General features: G+C 47.7%; 2 protein-coding genes across 11 annotated transcripts in view; one reads left to right on the forward strand and one right to left on the reverse strand.

Annotated features, from left to right (window-relative positions):
* Positions 1 to 1,985: 1,985 nt before the first annotated feature.
* On the forward strand, positions 1,986 to 15,396 carry LOC311630966 (protein FAM228B-like). 2 transcript variants are annotated; one of them, XM_084900624.1, is made up of 8 exons: positions 1,986 to 2,050; positions 4,442 to 4,633; positions 5,303 to 5,383; positions 8,773 to 8,860; positions 8,956 to 9,112; positions 11,593 to 11,700; positions 13,785 to 13,926; positions 14,785 to 15,396. In XM_084900624.1, the coding sequence occupies exons 2-8, from the start codon at positions 4,496 to 4,498 to the stop codon at positions 14,812 to 14,814; spliced, it is 744 nt and encodes a 247-aa protein (XP_084756750.1). In that variant the 5' UTR covers positions 1,986 to 2,050; positions 4,442 to 4,495; the 3' UTR covers positions 14,815 to 15,396. The 2 variants fall into 2 exon arrangements, with proteins under 2 accessions (XP_084756750.1, XP_084756749.1); XM_084900623.1 differs by lacking the exon at positions 14,785 to 15,396 and having other exon boundaries at positions 13,785 to 14,683.
* A 149-nt stretch (positions 15,397 to 15,545) lies between these two features.
* ITSN2 (intersectin 2) overlaps positions 15,546 to 16,588 on the reverse strand; it is an 88,034-nt gene continuing 86,991 nt past the window's right edge. For all 9 annotated transcript variants that reach the window (XM_084900585.1, XM_084900591.1, XM_084900587.1 and 6 more), the window contains one exon: positions 15,546 to 16,430. In XM_084900585.1, coding sequence (XP_084756711.1) covers positions 16,273 to 16,430 — 158 coding nt within the window. In that variant the 3' untranslated portion in view covers positions 15,546 to 16,272. The remainder of the gene's footprint in view (positions 16,431 to 16,588) is intronic.

Below are 16,588 nucleotides of genomic sequence, written 5' to 3' on the forward strand. Positions count from 1 at the left end.
GGGCGCGGGGCGCGGGGCTCGGGGCGCGGGGCTCGGGGCGCGGGGCGCGGGGCGCGGGGCTCGGGGCTCGGGGCTCGGGGCTGCAGCTGCGCGGGGCTCGGGGCTCGGGGCGCGGGGCCCGGGGCTCGGGGCTGCAGCTGCGCGGGGCTCGGGGCGCGCGGGGCCTCCGCGCGCTTCCGCCGCGCGCACTTGTTGCCATGGCGACCCGGGACGCCGACGCGAAACGCCCGTCTCTCACCCTCCGGCTGCCGCCGCCGCCGCCGCCTCCGGGGCCGGGGGCCGTCGGGCCGGACCCCGCGCGGGGCGGGGGCGCGGAAGGTCCGGGCAGCCCCGGGAGGGGAGAGGGGCCGGGGAGGCCCAGGCCCCGCCGACCTGGGAGGGGAGGGGAGGGCGCAGGCCTGGGCGCTGGGGGGTCACGAAGGGCCTTTCCCCTGAGACACGGGCCTGGAGGCGGGGCGCTGGGGACCGACCTTTTTTTCCGAAAGCCCCACCCCCCTCCCCCGTTCCTCCGGGCAGCCCCGCCGGGGTGGGCTCCGGTAGCCAGGAGGCTGCAGCCCGGGCCTTGCGTCCGAAAAGGGCTGCCGGAGGACTCCCAGAAGCCAGGCTGCATCCTTACCACACCCCCTTATTTCCAAGGGGCTGTGTGGTAGGGGCAGGTGGGAGCCTGGATCTCAGGGGGTCGCGGGTCCGGGCAGAGAGAACCCCCCCACCCCCCGGCTCTGGGGACAGGAGCAGGAGCCGCGGCGGAGGCCCTGGCTGGGACAGTGCGGATGGATGGATGGATGGATGGATGGAGGGCTGACGTTCACAATCCTTTCCTGGCCCGTGGGAGCGCACAGCGTGGACCATTCATTCATTCATTCATTCAGCAGAGGGGAAGGGGATGGGGGCTTCCCGTTACCCACTGAGCTGACGTTCCCGCTTTCCCAGGGGCCCCGCCACTTGGGACCACCACGAGCCACTTAGACAGCGAGGATGTCACCGGGTACAGGACCCTCCGCCTCAAGAGCTCCAAGGAGTGGCTGGAGCCGCAGCCTCTGTACTTCGTGGAGGTACAGCGGCGGGGCGTCTGGAAGCTCATCCTGGGGTGGCTGCTTGGAGAACTGACTGCCTTGTGTGACATGTAACATTCCCCCTCCCCGCTATGCTTTCTGTTTCATCCTCTCCTTTTTACCACCCTTGTGTTTGCTCTTCATTTTCTTCCAGCTTCTTCAAGGTGGACTCATGGGTCATGGGTTATATATACCTTTTCTAACATAACAAGGTTATAAAGTTTCTCTTGAAGCTCACAATGTATACAAATTGTGTGTTTTAAAAATTGTTATTTTTTTCTAAACAGCGTTATAAAGGTCTATTAGGGGTGTCGAACTCAATCAGAGAAGGGGCCAAAATCTAAAATCCAGCCTAAATCGCGGGCCGAATGGTTTACTGAACAGTCATAAACTGACAATGTCATAAACTGACAGCGGAGTGCAGTGATGACAGCGCAGTGCGGGCCACATTGCAAGGCCTGGCGGGCTGGATTTGGCCCGCGGGCCTTGTGTTTGACACATGTGGTCTAGTTGATACACATACAATCACTTGCCTATATTTAAAGTGTACAGGCTGATAAATTTTAACGTGCATACCCACATGAAATCACCACCACCATCAAGCGAGGGACTGAGTCAGAACCCCCAGAGTTTCTTCATTGTGTCCTCGGCAATCCCTCCCTCCCTCCCTGCCAGCCATCGAGACAATCTCAGATTTGCTTTCTGTCACTACAGTTATTATTATTATTTTGCCCTAGAATGAGTTTAGCTGAAAGCAAGAAGATTCAAACATTCTTTAAATAATACTTTATGATATCCTGTTAGGTATAAAAACTGAATTTACAGAGAAATTTTCCAGAGATATGTCTTTACATGTAAAATGTAAGTCAAGATAGTATAAATAATTTGTATGTTAAGATTTGACTTTCAAAATTTCATTGTCATTTTAGGCATTTGCCAGAGAAGATATTAATGCAGCTATTAAATCAATATTATATAGAGAAAATTACATAAATAAGGTAAGAATTGACTATAGGATATTTCAATTTTTTTTTTTCTTGTCTAGCTGCCATGGCTCAGTAGTTGAGTGCCTACCTATGAACCAGGGGGTCACAGTTCGATTCCCGGTCAGGGCACAGGCCTGGGTTGCAGGCTCCATCCCCAGTGTGGGGCGTGCAGAGGGCAGCCCATCAATGATTTGTTCTCATCATTGATGTTTCTATCTCTTCCTCCCTTCCTTTATGAAATCAATAAAAATATATTTAAAAATTTCCCCTCTTTTTTCATATAGTTCATCATCATTATACAAATTAAAAAACAAAACAAAACATTCATTAGCCCCTCGGATTAAATTTAAGGGGTCTCTGAGGTGCTTTAACTGACTTCCTCTTTTCCTTTACTTTGTGGGGATTCTTTTTTAAAAAAAATATTTTTATTGCTTTTTTACAGAGAGGAAGGGAGAAAGTTAGAAACATTGATGAGGAAGAAGCATAGATCAGCTGCCTCCTGCACCCCCCCCCCCCCCCCCACTGGGGTTGTGCCCGCAACCAAGGTACATACCCTTGACCGGAATCGAACCTGGGACCCTTGTGTCTGCAGGCCGATGCTCCAACCACTGAGCCAAACCAGCTAGCGCTGTGGGATTCTTCCCTCATTGGAGTGGGTCTCTGATGGAGTCACTATGTGTTGCTAAGAGCTTTGAGAGCTGTTATCGGTACACAGCAACCAAGTATAACTCACGTAAACCTATCAGAACAAGACTCTCCCTAGAGCAGGATGGGTTTAATTCTGAGACAAGGCGAATGTCCATGTGAATGTCCACTAAACACTGGGATAGGTAGCCTATTTTTGTTTTTAAGACTTTTCTGTAGCGTTGTTTAAAAAGGAAGGGGTTGAAGTGTGCTATGACCTGAAGTTTGGGAGGGGCAATCCCGACAAAGTAGGAGGATCTCAGGGCTCTCTCTCTCTCTCTCTCTCTCTCTCTCTCTCTCTCTCTCTCTCTCTCTCTCTCTTGTCCCCACTTTAAATGTTATGTTGTTGTTCCCAATAATGACGTGATTTCACTGGCCCGATGAAGAGCAGTTCTGTGAGAATGGTTGAGTTTACAGCCTGAACCAGGCGTTTTCTTTGCAGGCCATTGGACTAGGCTGTGCTACACTCCTGTCTCTTTGTCTCTTTCCCGCCAGGCCATATTCTTCTTCCACCTTCTCTGTCATCTTTTCTCTTCCTAGATAACTCTTCCTTCCTTAAGGCCCCTCTGAAATGCCTCTCACTTTGGGAAATTTAAAAATATTTTTTTCTATTGTGGGAAAATATATATAGCATAGCACTTGCTATTTTTAACCATTTTAAGCGTAGAATTCAGCAAAATTACATTTCCTAGTACAACCATCGCCACTCTCTGTCACCTTAACAGAAACTTTGTACTCATCAAACGGTAACTCTCCTTTCTTCCCTCCCCATGTCTCTGCTAACCTCTAACTCACTTTCTGTCTCTATCAGTGTGCCTAGTCTAGATATTTTACATAAGTGCAATCCTCCATTATGGGTCCTTTTGTGGCTTATCCACTTGGCATGTTGTTTTCAAGGTTCATTTGTGTTGTGGCAAGCGTCAGAACTTCTCCCCCTTTCTGTAGCTGTGCATTACTCCATGCGAGGTATATGCCACGTTTTGTGTGTACATTCAACTGTTGACGGGAACTTGGTTGCTTCCATTCCACCTTCTGGCTACTGAGAATAATGCTGCCGTGAGCACTGCTATGCAAGTGTCTGTCTGAGTCCCTGTTTTTAACTACAGATACAGGGTATCCCAAAAATGTATACACACTTTAACAGTGGATAGCTTAATCTTGAAAATGAAGTGTATTTTAACAAGCACCACCTTTACACTTATTCAAAGCATGTGTAGATAGTTTTTTTTTGGGGGGGGGAAATATATATGTTATATTGTCCCTCCAGTTGTTTTGTGGCTTTGTTTTCTAGGGTGTCTGTCCATGGACAGCCGGCATGTTGTCTCATTTACCCATTATTCCTTTGCCCAGTGTAGTGTGTGTGTGTGTGTGTGTGTGTATGTCACACAGTAGAAGCCGAGTAAATGACTGAATTAACGAATGACTTTGTGGGCTATTCTTAGGAATAGAAATGAAGTTTACGGTTTAAAATAAGGAAGACTTCAGCACTAACCAGTTTGGCTCAGTGGATAGAGCATGTGGTCATGGGCATGTACCTTGGTTGCGGACACATCCCCAGTAGGCAGCTGATCAATGGTTCTCACTCATCGATGTTTCTAACTCTGTCCCTCTCCCTTCCTCTCTGTAAAAAAATCAATAAAAATATATTTTTTAAAAAAAGAAAGAGTTCAGATAACATATTTATCTCTTACACATACTTATCTAATTCTCTTGCACTAGGAATTAGATAAGTATTTACAATATCAGGACTTCTTAAACACGAGAAGAAAAGAGATGTTATACAAGAGATGGGTTGACCACGTGGCCGGTCCTCTCCAGAGGAAAATCATGGAGAAAGTCTGTTCACATAAGAAGATTAAGAAAAGGAGACACCGGGAATTAGACACCTTCTTAAAATACGTCAATAAAAAGGTATTAAGAGATCATCTGACACTCCCCCCCCCCCAGTTGGTTTAAAAACGATGGTTATCTTTATTTATAATCACTCAAACAGACTGCCCCTCCCCACTCTATATACAGTAATTTGTATTTCATTACAGCATGCACTACTTTGAAATCCAGGGCATGTGGAACAGATGAGGGAGGAGGAGGGTTATTCTGGTTTTAATGGGTACCTTAGAATCAGTTTTTTTTTGTTGTGCTCAGGTAATTGTTAATTTTATACACAACAATTTAAACTCTAGGTTCAGAACATACACACACACACACACATATATATATTTTTTCTGGAATTCTATTACTTACCAGGCTATAAAATATGTGTGTTCTCTTGGCATTTTTAAGAGATCTGAGATATTTGACTAGTAGGCATTAAAAAACAAATCCCCAGATCTTTTAGTGTTCCAAAATTCTTTATTAAGATCTTACAAATTTTAAGTGAATTCTGCCCATCGCCATAGTGTTTATTACTTGGATACATTCAATTTAATTTAGAACCTGGACTTCCCTTCCCTCTTGCACTTGTTATTGAAGCCACTCAGCAGCAGTAAAATGGGTTTGTGTGTGTGACGTGAGTCCTGTTAGGCTCAGAATGAGTTGTGCACCTCTTGTTCTTACGTGTGGCTTATTTCCTTCCTCTAGGGAAATGCATTCATAGAGCATTATGATCCCAAAGAGTATGACCCGTTTTACGGACACAAAGAGGACCTGGATTTCCTGAAGGCAGGAGAGATTTCTTATTTCAACTTTGGTGTGATGTCTTAGGTTTTAGCTTTTTTGATTCGAGAGCTGTCTTCTTAATGTATGGTATAATCCTGTTCTTAAGAATACATTCATCTTAAGAATAGTTTCCCACCTCCCTGTCTTAGAAAGGAACAAGAACGAGGAAGTCCTAATTAAAGTAAACCTCTAAAATTTGAAAATATTGTATCATGATTGGGTAATAGGCTAATGTTTAAAATTTTCATGGACTTTTAAGTGTGTCACAAAAGAAACACATTTTCATGATAAAAATAAATTGTTAAACAATTTAAAAACCACCCAGAATGAACTCATTAACGCTTTTCTCTATATCTTTTAACATTTCTTTCTACATATAGGTATAAACACACTTTTTCTTTTTTTTTTTACAAGAATAGGATTATACCATACATTGTTATGTAACCTGTGTTTTTCTGTAAGAGTTTATGATTTGCATCTTTGTTAACATATGTAAATATGTAACTTTAATAATTGCTAATTGCATGGGATTCTATTATTAGTAGCAGCTATCTTGCACTGAAGGATTTTCTAAATGTTAGACCTTTTTTTTCCTTTCATTTTATTTTATCTTCACTGCTACCATGTCAGGTAATTTACAGATGAGACAAATAAGATACAGATAGGTTATGTTACTAATTCAACGTCACACAGCTGCAATAGCATAGATGTGTTTCTAACCATATCTGGTACCTTGCTAAGCCATCTTTTTTTTTTTTTTTTTACATATTCCATTTTAATTGTCTAGATTGTTTTTTAAAATTTTTTATTGGCCGAAACCGGTTTGTCTCAGTGGTAGAGCATTGGTCTGCGGACTGAAAGGTTCCGGGTTCGATTCTGGGCATGTACATCCCCAGTGGGGGGTGTGCAAGAGGCAGCTGGTAAATGTTTCTCTCTCATCGACATTTCTAGCTCTCTATCTCTCTCCCTTCCTCTCTGTAAAAAATCAATAAAATATATTTTTTAAAAAACTTAGATTTTTTTTTTTTTTTTTTTTTTTTTTACAGAGAGGAAGGGAGAGGGATAGAGAGTTAGAAACATCAATGAGAGAAAAACATTGATCAGCTGCCTCCTGCACACTCCCTACCGGGTATGTGCCCACAACCAAGGTACATGCCCTTGACCGGAATCGAACCTGGGATTTCAGTCCGCAGGCCTATGCTCTATCCACTGAGTCAAACCAGTTAGGGCTGTCTAGATTGTTTTTGACCTATTGCTGTTATATATGACATTGTGATGAACATCCCTGTAACTATTTATTAATTTTTTCAATAAGTTATTAGAAGCAGAATTGCTGAGTTAAAGGTTAAGCCTGATTTTGATTCATATTACCAATTTTTTTCTTCTGAATGTTTAAATTTGCATACTTTTACTAATAATGGATATTGTTAAGCAAAATTTTAAAATCTACCTTAAGTAATAGACATTTTAAACTCTTGGCATTTGTATGCAAAGTAGATCTTTTTTTTTTCTCCTCCCAAGTTGGAGTATGTGTCTGGGTGTATATAATTTCCCCATTTTTATAGGGGAAAGTTAAACTGAGAGTTTAGAATAAGAACCTTAGATATACTAATTAGTAACAGCTAGGATGGGGGAGTATTGAGATTTGAAACCAGATCTTTTTGATACCAATCTCTATTTTGTTCTTTTACCACCAGAGGCCCGGTGCACGAAATTCGTGCGTGGAAGGGTCCCTAGGCCAGGCCAGAGATCAGAGCCGATTGGGGCCTCTGGCTGCTGGCTGGGGCCTTCCTTCCCTTGTTCTGCACTGTCCCCTGGTGGTCCTGGTGGTCAGTGCACATTATAGCGAGCGATCCAACTCCCAGTCTCCCCGTTGAACTCCCAAGAGGACACTTTGCATATTAGCCTTTTATATATATATTTATGCTGCCTTTCTAAATGCAGCCAGGTGACCTCTTAAGGTAAGCTGAGCACTTTGAGGTTAGAGCACCAGTTCTCAAAGTGAAGAACATAGACCTCTGGGAGCCTGAAACCTCTTTTGGAGTCTATCAGGCCATATCTTTTCATAATAGAGCCAAGTGTTTTTGCCTTTTTCATTGTGCTGGCATTTGCTCTGATGGCACAAGAACAGGGTGCATAAAATGGCTGATGCCTTCCTTAGAATAGCTTGAGTCAGTGTTACCAAATTATAAGGAGAAGTCATTATATTCTTTATTGCCATGCGCCCACAGTAAAAAAAAAAAGAAAAAAAGAAAAAAACCCAGTTTCACTGAAGAATATCTTTGATCAAACAGTAAAAATTATTAACTTTATCAAATCTTGATCCTTGAGTGCATCTTTTTAATAGCATGGAATTGGAGTATGCAAAGAGCCTGCAGCTGCAAACGGAGCTGCAGTGGGATTGCTGAAATTGTGATCTGGACTGGCTGATCTTTCTCATGGGACACCGTTTTTAGCTGACAGAACGGCTTACAAAACTATGGTTATTAAATCCCTGGCATTTGGCAGACATATTCTGGAAAATTAGCAACGCAAGTCTGTCACCTCAAAAACAACAGACAGTACTTGTTGCCAGTGATACAATGTGAGCTTTTAATGTGAATGTTGGAGCAGTCATAGTGAATGTGACAGTGTCCCAATACTGAAAGGCTGCACTGATGAGCTTGGTAATAATATTAGTAAATGTGGTTTCTGTATAATAAAATGTATTAACACTTGGAAGATCTCACACAACTCACAGATCTGATTATTTTCAAACCATCAATTCATGATGTGGATAAAAGATCCATTCAAAGTTCAAGGCAGACCAATGGGCTTTATTGTAGCAGAGTTTGAATAATTCATTGATATGGTTTCAGACGCTACATTATAACTAATCGGTAAGGAACTGCCACTTGTTGAGTTTGGGTATAGTTATAGAATAGCCACGATCACTTGGATTGGCTACTGAAATGAACTAACCAGGTTGGAAGGCCTTACCAAGAGATGTATCGGAATGCCCCTCCTCTTTGTGATGTGTTAAACATATGTAATGGTTAGACTGCCATTGTTTGTAGACACTGCATTCTTTTACTACTTATTTGTATTGATATCAGAGAGGGAGAGGGGAGAAAGAGATAGAAACATCAATAATAAGAGAGAATCACTGATCAGCTGCCTCCTGCATGCCCCCTATGGGGGATAGAACAGGCAACCAGGCATGTGCCCTTGACCGGAATCGAACCCGGGACCCTTTATTCCTCAGGCTGACACTATCCACTGAGCAAAACCAGCTAGGGCTGTAGATACTGTATTCTTGATTCTTCTAGCATAAGGGTCATAAATGGATGTTTAGAATAGACTGAGAAAGACCTGAAACCCAGACCTCAAAGAAATATGTTTTTTTTTTGTAGGTTACCATCCCACCATTTCGTGACCCTTTGAAAAAGGCACAACATGACAAAGATGATGAGAAAAGAACTCTTCTTCAGTGTGAGACTGGTACGTAGATTCCAACTGTTAACGTGATCTCATAAGTCAAGAGCAATGACAGTTGCATTTAACGGTGCTAATTTATACTACTAATCTTCTTGCAGGCAAAATACATACAATGAAAGAATATAAAGAGATTGAGAAGGCCAAACTGTATTGTAGATTTCCACAACTTTCTAATTCAAGGTGCTTTGTTACTCCAAATGATTGGCTTAAACTGTCTACGAGCTACATAGAAAGTGACTTTTGCAAAAGGAGCAGGTAATGGTTAATATTGTAGAAATTATGGAACCCATTGGGGATTAGAAAACAAACTTTTTCTTGAGATAGTGATATCAGTTTTGTCATTGTTATTATTTTTAAATTTTTGGTTTTTAATAAGAAATCTACTGTAATTCTTGTCTTTGTTTCTCTGCATGTGATGTTTCATTTTTCTTGGGTACTTGCAAGATTTTCTCTTTGTCTTTGGTTTTGTCCCCTTTTCTTTCTTTCTTTTTTTTTTTTTATCCTACTGAGGGCTCTCTGAGGTGGTTTGATGTCTTTCATTATTTTGAGGGAAATTTTAGGCCATTATCACTTCAAATATTTCTTATATCCTATCCTTTTTCTTCTTCTTACAATTATATGTATATTAGAGCATTTGATATTGTCCCATAACTACATAGATCCTTGAGTACACCTTTTAATAGCATGGAATTGGAAATATGCAATTCTTAGATACTATCCTTTTTTTCTACTTGTATTTTAATTAGACAACTTCTACTGACCTATCTTTAAATTCAAGAGTCTTTCCTCATATACTGAAGAGCCTATCAGAGGAATTGTGATGATTTTTATTTCTGTATTTCCATTTTATTTAAAAAAAATTTAAAAATATATATTATTGATTTCAGAGAGGAAGGGAGAGAGATAGAAACATCAGTGAGAGAGAATCATTGATTGGCTGCCTCCTGCATGCTCTCTACTGGGAAGGATTGAGCCCGCAACCTGAATTGAACCTGGGACCTTTCAGCCCCCAGGCTGACACTCTATCCATGGAGCCAAAGTAGCCAGGGCATGATTGCTTTAATCTCTTGACAGTAGGTCATTTTATCTTGCCTTTTCCCCCTTTTTTTGCATTTCTTGTAATTTTTGATTGACTGTCAAAAAGACCTGAAGCCCAGTCCTCAAATAAATTTTTTTTGTAGATTATTTTGTCTTGCATTTTAGACATGTCTTGTGATTTTTTAAATTTTATTTAATGCCCTTTTTGGACATACTAACATAGGACACACTTTTGTCATTAATTACACTTTATGCGCTAATCTAGATCTTTCCTATACCCATTTCTTTTGTTTTACTCAAAACATGTCAAAATCCACATTTTCTGGGGAAAACTCATTCTGATGAAGTCAGACCAGATGGATCCTTCCCATGAGTTTTGGTGTGTGACCATTTGCATGCTGAGTGTGCTGAGTATGTCAGATAGAAGAACGGCCAGCACACTTGGTTTCACGCCCTTGAAGCCATACTGGAAAACGATTCCTTTTTTTTTGAGGACGTACACTGCTCACAGAGCCACTGGGAGGCCCTCAGAAACAGGGCTTGGTTTCGGGAACAACACCCAAAGTCCCGGTGCAGAACCGGCAGGGGGAGGGGGGCTGTCTGTGATGAGGAAGCTGCAGGGCCAGGCAGGTTCCGCCCCAGCTGCTGGCCTCGGAGCCAGGCCGGCTCTGCTACAATCCGTGCCGGCAAACGGGTGCCCTTCAGAGGCCAGCGTCCATGTTCCCATCCACCTCTGGGCGGGGGCTACCCTGCGGGCTGCCTGGACACCCGTCTGCCACCGGATGGCAAGGCGGCCCGGGCATGGAGTGTTTGGGTCTCTCTTGGAGACACACTTTCTATTTCTGTAAATGGCACAACCTCTATGGCCTCTTTTTACATGAGAGTCTACGCTCCCCGTGGGCAGGGAGCGCTGTAAACGCGGCCTCGCCAAGCAGGTTCTCAGTAAGGAGTACACCAGCCTCCGTCCTGGTTTCAGCAGCTCTCACAGGCCTAAGACAGCACACAAGTTTAAGGTGACCAGACGTCCCAATTTTTAACAATTTGTGCCGCGGCGTTTTAAAAACCCGCAGGATGTGGAACAAATTGTTAAAAATCAGGACTGTGCCAAAACCGGTTTGGCTCAGTGGATAGAGCGTCGGCCTGCGGACTGAAGGGTCCCGGGTTCGATTCCGGTCAAGGGCATGTGCCTTGGTTGCGGGCACATCCCCAGTGGGGGATGTGCAAGAGGCAGCTGGTCGATGTTTCTCTCTCATCGACGTTTCTAGCTCTCTCTCTCTCTCCCTTCCTCTCTGTAAAAAAATCAATAAAATATATTAAAAAAAAAAAAAAAGGGCATGTACCTTGGTTGTGGGTACACCCCCAGTAGGGGGCGTGCATGAGGCAGCTGATCGATGATTCTAGCTCTCTATCCCTCTCTCTTTCTCTCTGTGAAAAATCAATAATTATATATATATACATATATATAAAACATTGAGACTATCCCGCCAAAAGCGGGACACCTGGTCACCTTACACAAGTTTGAAGTGACGGTGTTTTAGACCAGTTGGCGGCCGACCTTTCGGACCTCACGGACCACCGGCTGGTGACGGCCATTTTAGACAGCAGACGCAGTGTCAAAGGTTGCCAGTCATTTCTGAAAGAGGATATAACCAGTGTTGTTTTCTGCCAACACCCTCACACATGCCATCTCGTCACAGGTTGAAGGTGAAGACTAATTTTAACGCTAGCAGTTTTGACTTGCAACACGTGGTCAGAGTTCCTCATGTTCAGGGATCCCAGGAAGAAGACAAAATACTTTTTTGCAAGTAAGTCTGTTCTGCCATGGCCTGGCTCTGCCTTCGCGTGAGATGCTTGGCTGTGTTTCCGCCCTTTGCCATCCTTTTCGCGCTGCCGGAGCCAGAGCCCAGGCAGGGGCCAGGCCTCTGTGGCACCACCCCAGGCACCTCCTGCCCCGTGCCTGGGTGCGGTGGCAGCTTTCTTCAGCTTGTCCTGGTTTTCAGGAACAGGTAGCTAGCACATCCAGAAATGACAAGCACAGACATAGAAAAAAAAGGTTCACGACTCGTGTAGGTTAAAAGTGACTTGAGTTGGACAGTAAGAGTGTGGTTTTGGACTGGTTTTGTGGGGTAGTAGCTGTTACAGTAGGGTACCCAGAGGGAGGAGGCGTTATAAGCAGAGAAGTGGTATGTACCTCTGTGTGTGTGTAACCTGGGAGTCAGCGCCAGAAGCTGACGACGGAGTTAAGAGAAAGATATTTCTCTACATGGTTACGGAACCTGTTAACTATCCGATTAAGTTATGAGAACCCCAGACACTGCTGGAGGGATTGTAAAACAATGCAGTAACTTGGGAGAACGGTTTGGCAATTTCTCAAAAGGTTACACATTAGATTATCATGCGACCCGGGAACTCACCTCCTAGGTTTCTGCCCCGGAGAAACGGAGACATTATTCACGTAAAGACGTGTCCCGAGTGCGTGTTCTCGCCACGATGCCTCCAAATTGCAAACAGCCCAGGCGCTGCTCATTAGCTGGCGAGTGGACAGAACGCGGTGCATTTACACACAGGGAATGCTACCTGGCAATTAGGAGGAAAAGAAGTTCTCATACAGCCTGGTGAACACCAAGACGGTTACACTCAGTGAAAGGAGGCAATCACAAAAGACACCTATTGCTTGATTCTCTTTATATGATGCGTTGGAAGAGGTAAATCTATCTATAGAGGCAGGAAATAGGTTATTGGCTGCCCAGGGCTGGGGCTGGGAACGGAGAGTGATTGTCGGGGCCCACGAGGTCTTGGACTGAGGGAAACGTTCTGAAACAGACCGTGGTGACCGCACAGCTCCGTAAACACACTGAACGTCCCTGTGCGTACGCCTCACATGGTGGGTGAATCACACGTCAGTAAAGCTGTTAACAAAGAGAAGCTCTATCCAGGCAGGAGGAAGATGAGCTCGTAAGCGGCTGTTCAGGAGGCTGGCCTGCCGCTGTCTGTTCCTGGAAAGCCCCAGGGAAGCGGTAGCAGGTCCCCTTTCCCTTTCCCTCGGAGGCTTTGAACTTGATGAATAACCGTGTGGCAGGAGCCGAGGGCTCTCAGAGATGCTTGATGCCGGCGTGTCCAGCAGAGAGGCCAACCCTGCCTGAGGGGGGAAGAGCTCAGTGATTCAGAGATGGCTGTGGTGGGTGGGGCGGCCATCGCGGTTTGCTGCTTGTGGATGGAACGGACGTTAAGGAGTAATAGGAAGTATTGGGCCAAGCCCTACTTACGCGTAGCTGCAGCCCTGAGAGACGGAACGACCCAGAACCACTCTTGAATATGAGGGTCCAAATGAGTAAGTTCCTCCCGCCCCTAACCGCCATGGACTCAGACAGACCCGTGCGGGCCCGGTTTTGGGGTAACGGACTTCTTCCTCCTGTTTCACTCCTGCATATGCTGTAAGAGGAGGAGGGTTCTGTCCTCAAATAGCCCTTCTCGCAGAGTGAGCCCAGACAGGAAGGAAAGCGTTGCGTTGCTGAAGTACAATTGCAGGGGCTTCTCTTTTAGCCTAGAGGTGTAAGCCTGTGAGCTGCCCCGGAAGAAAGAGGAGGAAGTTGAAGTTGAGATTCTCTTCCACAAACGGGAGGCGCCCCGTACATGGATCCGGGGGGAGAAGGTACATTCGCCCAGGGGCGGCCCTGTGAGAGGTCCCTTCCCCCACGTGGGCTCAGCTGGTGAGGCAGCAGTGAGGTTTCAGGTGAAAAGAAGACCGGAGCAAGGCCCTGCTCCTTACCTGGATTTCTTTTTCGTAAAAACATGCACATTCCTATCGACCGCATCCACCTCAGACTGAAGGAGGGAGTTCAGTGCTGATGGCTGAGGGGACCCTCTCCTCTCCGGCTCCTCCCTACAGGAAAGGAAGGGCGTGCTCGCTGGCGAAAGGACGGCACCATTCTCAGCAGGAAAAGCGTCCGAGCGGCCAGGCGGCCAAGGCCGACAGGCCCTCCCTGAGCCTCGGCGGCGTGGAGGCCGCGCGGAGGGAAGACCAGGCTGCGGTGAGAGCTGGGCAGGTCCGGGCGCATGGCACCGGGCAGGGGCTGCCGACACCAGAACCTGGGCGGCTGGGAGCTTGTGTGCGGCAGGATTTCAGGGAGAGAGGAGGCAGCGGACTCCCCTGGGCCCTCAGACAAAGCAAGGCGAGGGGGAGGCCAGGAGAGGCCGAGGCCGCTGCCCTGACTCAGAGGGCATGGTGCTGCGCTGGGAGCTGCACCTGGGGGTGCCCCCTGGTGGGTGGCCTGGAGGGTTCCCCAGCTCCCTCCTGAGTGCCGTCCTCTCTCTCCACCACCTCTGCCACCTCTACCGTCTCCCTCAGTCACTCCCAAGCCAGGCTCAGTGCTTTGTTCCTCATAGTTCAGCCAGGATAGAACGTTTTCAGAAGGACCATATACTAAATTTAAGTAGTAAACTTGACAGAGTAAAAACCCTGGAGTGTACAATGTATAGAAATATAGGTGTTTACTGAGAGCAGATTTCTCATCGTAAGGTGCTCGTTAAACTTGGTGCAGGACCATGGGGGCGGGGGACCCACAAATAATATCGCACACGATAGGACTGGCTGTGTCCCCAAACCTCTGCACGGGTCTGAATCCAGACGGAGGGAGGCAGGCTCAGAACCAGCCTCTCTGGCCGTCTCTGATCCCTGCGCTCACTCACGGCCGTCGCTGGGGGGTGCCGGGCTCTGGCAGCTGTCGGCCTCTCAGGAGGCCCAGGCGGGAGCCCCGCCTGCTGGACGGGCCATCAGCTGGGGCAGGAGGACTGCCCTCAGGCCATCAGCTCGGCTTAGCCCAGGGGCTTTGTGCTCTGTGCGCCCCACATCCCTACTCCACTCCCACCTCTTCCTGCACCGTCACCAGGTTCTGGCAGCCACGGAGCACACGCCCTGACCCCAGACCGGCCAGGAAGACACAGAGGACACATGGCTGCTGTGGAGGAAGCCACCTGCCAGCAGGCGTCGCCGGGGTGAGGACCAAGGAAGGCGCTGGGGAGCCGTCCTGGATCTGAGAAAAGCACCTGCAATAAACCTCCCTTACCGTCCGAGCTCAGTGTCTGTGTGAGAACGGAGAAGCCATGCCTCCACGTTCCCCAGAGGCTAAGAAACGGGCAGAAAGATGCAACACAAACCCACAGCCCCCTCCCCAGCCATCTCAGTGCTCGGTCTCCCTGGGTTAAGGGGCGCTGCCTTCGGTCGGGCCCCCTTAGGACCCTCCCCCCCCTTCTCCCCAGGCTCCTCCAGCAGTCCTTGGGAAATGGGACCATTCCCTGAGATTCCCAGGGGCGGGTTCTGGTCCCCGCGGCCCCTGGCTCCTGTGCAGTTGGACTCCGGGCCCAGGAAGACGCGCAGGACCTGGAGGCTGAGAGGGCAGAGCAGGACCTGGAGGCAGAGGCGACCCTGGAGGCCGCTGCTCCCCGCCAGCTAGCATCAGGGACGCCGGGCCCGGAAACAGTGGGTCCCAGGGCAGGTCAGTGGGCAGGTCCAGCCGAGGCCCCGGCCGCCCCAGCGCCCTCCGCCCCGCCGGCCCCTGGCTTCCCCCACTGTCCCCGAAAGGAAACTTGGTTCCATTATAAGCAGCCGTTCACGTCGGAAAGCAATCGATCGGTCAAGCCCCGAGAGAAGTGACATTCATAAACTTATAGTTTTATTCTCTTTCTGTACATGTTGGCAATGACAAAGCTTAAAGATGCATGTCCTATGAAATATGCAAAAAAAAAAAAAAAAACCCAAGGAATTTACATAAATAATTTATACTTCAGAAAAATTAAAGTTGAAAAATATGTTCCACGTCATTAGCGTTCACAGTATGTAACGTAAATCAAGCTTTCCCCCTTAGATTTCCGCCCACATTGTCTCAGCAGAGCAGGACACATCTGACCAGGAGCTGGAGGAGCGCGCCTGGCTTTGTTCAGTGCAGAGCAGCCGCTGTTTCAGCCCCAGGCCGGCCCCGCAGCGCCCCCCCCACCCCCAGGTCCTCGGCCTCCTGAGTGGCTGTGACCCGCAGCGCTCACCGGGCGTGGGCTGGGTCCGGCGGCACCAGAGCCGCCCGCCGCGGACACCTCCAGCCCAGTGGTCCGATGCCCCGGCTCCCCCCAATACTTGTGAGAGCCCTGAAAACGGGAGCCGCGGCATCCAGACACAGCCCGGCGTGTCGGCACGGATACAAGGCACTGTGCTGCGGGGTTCGGTTTACTTACAGGAAAGGCGTTTGCATAGATGGCTAGCGATTCAGTGTGCGAGAAACTACAGGCCCCAGCGCACGTGCGGCCTCAGCGATGGGTGAAGCGGAGCGCCCTCCTCCCGCCAGGGGGCAGCAGCACCGTCTCCCGCCCCGGCCCCGCCGAGGCCCCTACAGCAGAGTTTTCTGCTCGAAGAGCTGCAGGTCAAAGCGGACCCAGACCTCCCCGGTGGGGACCTCGTGCAGCAGGAGTCGCCGGGTGGTGGGGCCTTTGCTTTCCTGTTCGGTTCGGATCTTCGCCACCGGAATCTCAGTCCGACCCAGGAAATCTGGGGATAAACGTGAGAGTCAGAAGCCTCCTGGATGAAGCTGGTGGAGAAGCTAGCCCAGGGGGTGTGTCTGAAACAGGATTCAGACAACTTTCCACTCCCAAACAAGCCGCTGCCTCCGGTCCCCGGCTGGCTGGGCTGTGAGTGGAGGCGTGGTG

Source organism: Pipistrellus hanaki (genome assembly GCF_964339955.1).
Source record: "Pipistrellus hanaki genome assembly, chromosome: 12".
Taxonomy (NCBI): domain Eukaryota; kingdom Metazoa; phylum Chordata; class Mammalia; order Chiroptera; family Vespertilionidae; genus Pipistrellus; species Pipistrellus hanaki.

What these genes read in the sequence shown, in the direction of transcription:
- LOC311630966 (XM_084900623.1), top strand. Translation starts at nt 4,496, where the DNA reads ATGTTATACAAGAGATGGGTTGACCACGTGGCCGGTCCTCTCCAGAGG. An exon ending in TAAAATACGTCAATAAAAAG is followed by an intron (nt 4,634 to 5,302) that starts GTATTAAGAGAT and finishes TCCTTCCTCTAG; the next exon opens with GGAAATGCATTCATAGAGCA. An exon ending in TCTTCTTCAGTGTGAGACTG is followed by an intron (nt 8,861 to 8,955) that starts GTACGTAGATTC and finishes ATCTTCTTGCAG; the next exon opens with GCAAAATACATACAATGAAA.